We start from the raw sequence: 5,657 nt of genomic DNA, 5'->3' as shown, positions 1-5,657 counted from the left end.
TTTCTTGGCGCTAGATTTATTCAATTCAGTCTGAATTTATCTTTTATTTTCCTCAGTATTTATAATCATTATATATACATATTTATTTCATCTAGCACATTGCTATGATTCAGTACTGTTTGTTTTTTGTTTTATTTTTAATTTTATAATAAAGTTCTGCAGTACTGTGTTACTTGGAGTGATGTGTGTTTATCCAGTATCCATTTGAAAAACTCGGTTGATAAATCAGTAATCAGCAGGTACGCTCTGACCTCGCTATCAGTACGGTAAAATCCACTGTGGGTCGACCTCTAACAAGCTCCTGCTCATGACTGTAACTAACGCATCATGCTGTTTATCTGTTTCAGCTGCCGCTCAGTGTGTGTTAGTCTGATCTCAGTACAACGAGTCAGACAGTGAAAAGACCATGCTGAGATGGAATTTCATCACAAAAAAACAAAATACACCCGTCTCACTGCAGTGTTGCCAAATAATGACAGGAATAATCTAACAAAATATTTAAAAAAAACAATGTGTGTGTGTGTGTGTGGGGTGTACTCACGACGTGGTAAACACAGGCTCCACTCTGTATGAGAAACTTTGTCACCTCCACTTGATTGTTAACGATGGCCTCCAGCAGTGGTGTCCTCTGAGACTTATCCTGGGCGTCCACTTTAGCGCCTGCCTAAAAGCACACACATACACAATTAAAAGAAATTGCATCATCTAAGTGGCTACATTTGTTGGTAGAATTGCATAAATTCACCAAATTCCCCTTGACAAGTGGCTAAACTCCCAGAATTTTCTTTAAGGAAGTGGGTAAACACCCAGAATTCCCCTGAAAGAGGGGCTTAACTCCCAAAATTAAACCGGACAAATAGATAACTTCCCAGAATTCCCCTAACCAAGTGGTTAAACTCCCAGAACATCCCTGAATGAATGGCTAAACTCCTGGAATTCCCCTCAAAAAAGAATTCCCAAGAACTCCCAGAACGTCAATTGATGAGTAGCAAAATTCCCCTGACACCCTGAATTCCCCTGATTTCCCCTAGACAAATAGCTTAACTGCCTGAATTTTCTTAGAAAAATGGTTAAACTTCCAGAATTACCATGGACAAGTAGCTAAAGTGACAGAATTACCCTGGACAAGTGGTTAACCTTCCAGAACCTCTCTGGACAAGTGGTTAAACTCCCAGAATTGCCCTGGACAATTGTTTACCCTCCCAGAATTACCTTGGACAAGTGGTTAACCTCCCAGAATTCCCCTGGACAAGAGGTTAACCTCCCAGAATTACCCTGGACAAGTGGTTAAACTCTCAGAATTACCCTAGACAAGTGATTAACCTCCCATAATTACCCTGGACAAGTGGGTAAACTCTCAGAATTTTCCTGAACAAGAATTCACAAGAACTCCCAGTCCCACAACAACTCTCAGAATTCAAATGGATGAGTTGCTAAACCCCCCAAATTCCTTTGAACAAGTGGTTATACTACCAGATTTCCCTTAGACAAGGGGTTAAACTACCAGGATTACCTTAGACAAGTGGATAAACTCTCAGAATTCCCATGAACAAGTGGTTAAACTCACAGAATATACCTGGATAAGTAATTCAACTCCTAGAATTTCCATTTACGAATAGTTTACCTCCCAGGATTCCCCTAGAAAAGTGTATCAACACCCAGAATTTTCCTAGACAAGTGGCTAAACCCCCAGAATTCTCCTGGATGAGCAGCTCAACTCCCAGAATTCCACTGGACAAGTGGCTCAACTCCCAGAATTCTCCTGGTCAAAGATTTTCACAAGAGCTCCCAGTTCCACAACAACTCAGAATTCTCCAGGACAAGTGGCTATACGCCCTGAATTCCCTGAGACAAGTGGCTAAATTCCCAGAATTCTTCTGAACAAGTGGTTAAACTTCCAAACTTTCCTCAGACAATTGGTTAAACTCCAAAAATTCCCCTGGATGAGTGTTTAAACTGGCAGAATTTTCATGGAAAAATGGTTAAAATCTCAGAACTCCCCATGTCAAGAATTCCCAAGAACTTTCAGTCCATTCACACCTCTCAGAATTCCAAAGGATGAACCTCCCAGTATTCCCCTGGACAAAGTGGCTAAACTCACAGAATTCCTCTGCATAAGTGGAAAAACTCAAACCAACAATTTTTACAATTACCATGTGCAAGTGGACAAATTCCCCAAATTCCTTTGCAGTATTGCATAAAGAATTCCCAACATTTTCATTGATAAGTGGATCATCTTCCTGAATTTCTGCTGGCAACTAGAATAATTCTGATGTGGTACCTGTATGAGGAGGTAGCAGATCTCAATCAGGCCACGCTGAGCTGCAGCATGAAGGGCAGAGCGCCGATTCTGAGAGTCCGGCTGATACACTGGGTCTATACCTTCCACTACAGAGAGAGAGAGAGAGAGAGAGAGAGAGAGAGAGAGAGAGAGAGAGAGAGAGAGAGGGAGAGGGAGAGGGAGAGGGAGAGAGGAGCTGATTGGTGAGAGGTTTTAAATATAGAGAGTTGATTGGACAGGTGCTGTGCTGTATTTACTGAGCATGAGTAGAACCCTCTGCACTTCGCCCTGTTTGGCCGCGGGATAGAGCTGACGTGGGTGGAACCGTAACTTCTTCTTCCTGATTCAAACAGAATGGAGAGAATTATTAACACTTCTACATACATGACATTAGGTATGTGTGTGTGAAACCATATACAGTGAGGAAAATAAGTATTTGAACACCCTGCTATTTTGCAAGTTCTCCCACTTAGAAATCATGGAGGGGTCTGAAATTGTCATGGTAGGTGCATGTCCACTGTGAGAGACATAATCTAAAAAAAAAAATCCAGAAATCACAATATATGATTTTTAAACTATTTATTTGTATGATACAGCTGCAAATAAGTATTTGAACACCTGTCTATCAGCAAGAATTCTGACCCTCAAAGACCTGTTAGTCTGCCTTTAAAATGTCCACCTCCACTACATTTATTATCCTAAATTACATGCACCTGTTTGAGGTCATTAGCTGCATAAAGACACCTGTCCACCCCATACAATCAGTAAGAATCCAACTACTAACATGGCCAAGACCAAAGAGCTGTCCAAAGACACTAGAGACAAAATTGTACACCTCCACAAGGCTGGAAAGGGCTACGGGGAAATTGCCAAACAGCTTGGTGAAAAAAGGTCCACTGTTGGAGCAATCATTAGAAAATGGAAGAAGCTAAACATGACTGTTAATCTCCCTCGGACTGGGGCTCCATGCAAGATCTCACCTCGTGGGGTCTCAATGATCCTAAGGAAGGTGAGAAATCAGCCCAGAACTACACGGGAGGAGCTAATCAATGACCTGAAAAGAGCTGGGACCACCGTTTCCAAGGTTACTGTTGGTAATACACTAAGACATCATGGTTTGAAATCATGCATGGCACGGAAGGTTCCCCTGCTTAACCCAGCACATGTCCAGGCATGTCTTAAGTTTGCCAATGACCATTTGGATGATCCAGAGGAGTCATGGGAGAAAGTCAGGTGGTCAGATAAAACCAAAATAGAACTTTTGGGTCATAATTCCACTAAACGTGTTTGGAGGAAGAAGAATGATGAGTACTATCCCAAGAACACCATCCCTACTGTGAAGCATGGGGGTGGTAGCATCATGCTTTGGGGGTGTTTTTCTGCACATGGGACAGGGCGACTGCACTGTATTAAGGAGAGGATGACCGGAGCCATGTATTGTGAGATTTTGGGGAACAACCTCCTTCCCTTAGTTAGAGCATTGAAGATGGGTCGAGGCTGGGTCTTCCAACATGACAATGACCTGAAGCACACAGCCAGGATACCCAAGGAGTGGCTCTGTAAGAAGCATATCAAGGTTCTGGCATGGCCTAGCCAGTCTCCAGACCTAAACCCAATAGAGAATCTTTGGAGGGAGCTCAAACTCCGTGTTTCTCAGCGACAGGCCAGAAACCTGACTGATCTAGAGAAGATCTGTGTGGAGGAGTGGGCCAAAATCCCTCCTGCAGTGTGTGCAAACCTGGTGAAAAACTACAGGAAACATTTGACCTCTGTAATTTCAAACAAAGGCTCCTGTACCAAATATTAACATTGACTTTCTCAGGTGTTCAAATACTTATTTGCAGCTGTATCATACAAATAAATAGTTTAAAAATCATATATTGTGATTTCTGGATTTTTTTTTTTTAGATTTTTTTTATTTCTCTCACAGTGGACATGCACCTACCATGACAATTTCAGACCCTCCATGATTTCTAAGTGGGAGAACTTGCAAAATAGCAGGGTGTTCAAATACTTATTTTCCTCACTGTAAGTACCTCTCAGTCTCCTGATTGAGAATGGCTCTCTGCAGTGCTGCCCTGCAGTCTCCAGCAGGCAGTGCTCCAGGACACACAGGCTTTCCATTGGGGAGGACAAGTGAGGGGCCAACACTGTCCACACCCCCTTCACCGAGGGCAACCACATCCTCAACTCCACCCACCCCTGAAGCTGTGGCAGTATTGGGGGGTACAGACTGAGTCACTACCCCTTTTCTGACCTCACCACGCCAGTGCATCCTCGCACTGACGAAGAAAGAGAAAAAAGAAGTTAAGAAACAAACAGAAATAAGCAAAAGCACCTCCTGATCTTATGCAATGTCTGACCTGATTGGCTCCCCGCTCCTCTTCTTGCTGCTGAGCGCCGTAGTCGCTGCCGCCAGCGCGGAAGGCAGAAGCGGAGTGGTGGATGAGGCACTAGACGTGACAACTGCCCCTGAAGATGATGACGGCGGGGGAATTGTGACTTCCTGTGCCTCGGAGGCGTCCTCGCCACAATGGGGGCAGAAAAGCAAGCCGACGCCCACCGAACTGCCCCGGCTCCGCCCACCACCCAGCACAGACACACAGCTGCGGTGGAAACGATGAGCGATACGGATGTCCGGACAACACTCCAGAAAGGTCCCCTAGGACATTGTTTACATTGCACTGTGACCAGGTGTGTGTGGTGTGTGGTGTGTGTGTGTGTGTGTGTGTGTGTGTGTGTGTGTGTGTGTGTGTGTGTGTGTGTGTGTGTGTCTTACAGAGAGGCAAAAGTAGCCACAGCCAGGGCAGCAGTGATGTTTCACCATATGAGAGCGATGGGTCTCACAGAGCACCATGAGAGAGACACGGCTAGAGGGACGCATCGTCTCCCCCTTTATAATGGAGTTGGTACAGCCCACCAGCTTAGATTCACATTGGGGCAATAATTATTACTACTGAAAACAGAACTTTATACTTTCTCTCTTTTTCTCTCTCTTTTTCTCACCTGTCCGTTGATGCTCTCGATGGCCATGCAAGTTGTTTGCGTGTTCGTCGTGAGTTTGTGCACCCGAGGAGCCTCCATTCTACAGCTACACAACGGCAACTCCTCCATCCGCTCCATCTCTCTATCATCTACACACACAATCAACACAAACTATCAGTATCAGGCCACGCCTCCTTCAGCGCATTTTAAAGTGAAACGTACCTGTGTGAGGAGACAGGGTGGGAGTGTCTGAGGCAGAGATGTCCAGAGAACCCAGAGGAACTTCAGTGTACTCGGAGGAGCTTTTTACAGGAGGGGCTACAAAACACACACACATCTGGATTCATGGCGTCTCTGACTGCGATTGGAGGTGGCAAAAGTCCACATCCTT

General features: G+C 44.6%; 1 protein-coding gene across 1 annotated transcript in view; it reads right to left on the bottom strand.

Moving 5' to 3' along the window:
• Positions 1–541: 541 nt before the first annotated feature.
• LOC310723102 (histone-lysine N-methyltransferase EHMT2-like) overlaps positions 542–5,657 on the bottom strand; it is a gene marked incomplete at its 3' end in the record, with an annotated part of 8,728 nt that continues 3,612 nt past the window's right edge. The window contains exons 8-15 of the mRNA XM_083570934.1: positions 5,489–5,584; positions 5,288–5,415; positions 5,061–5,204; positions 4,645–4,943; positions 4,318–4,563; positions 2,539–2,621; positions 2,282–2,388; positions 542–664 (exon numbers count right to left, since the gene is read on the bottom strand). Coding sequence (XP_083427060.1) covers positions 542–664; positions 2,282–2,388; positions 2,539–2,621; positions 4,318–4,563; positions 4,645–4,943; positions 5,061–5,204; positions 5,288–5,415; positions 5,489–5,584 — 1,226 coding nt within the window. The remainder of the gene's footprint in view (positions 665–2,281; positions 2,389–2,538; positions 2,622–4,317; positions 4,564–4,644; positions 4,944–5,060; positions 5,205–5,287; positions 5,416–5,488; positions 5,585–5,657) is intronic.

Source organism: Silurus aristotelis (assembly GCF_946808225.1).
Source record: "Silurus aristotelis genome assembly, contig: scaffold_231, whole genome shotgun sequence".
NCBI lineage: Eukaryota > Metazoa > Chordata > Actinopteri > Siluriformes > Siluridae > Silurus > Silurus aristotelis.
Note: the sequence above shows the minus strand (reverse complement) of the source record. Positions and strands in the feature narration are given on the sequence as shown.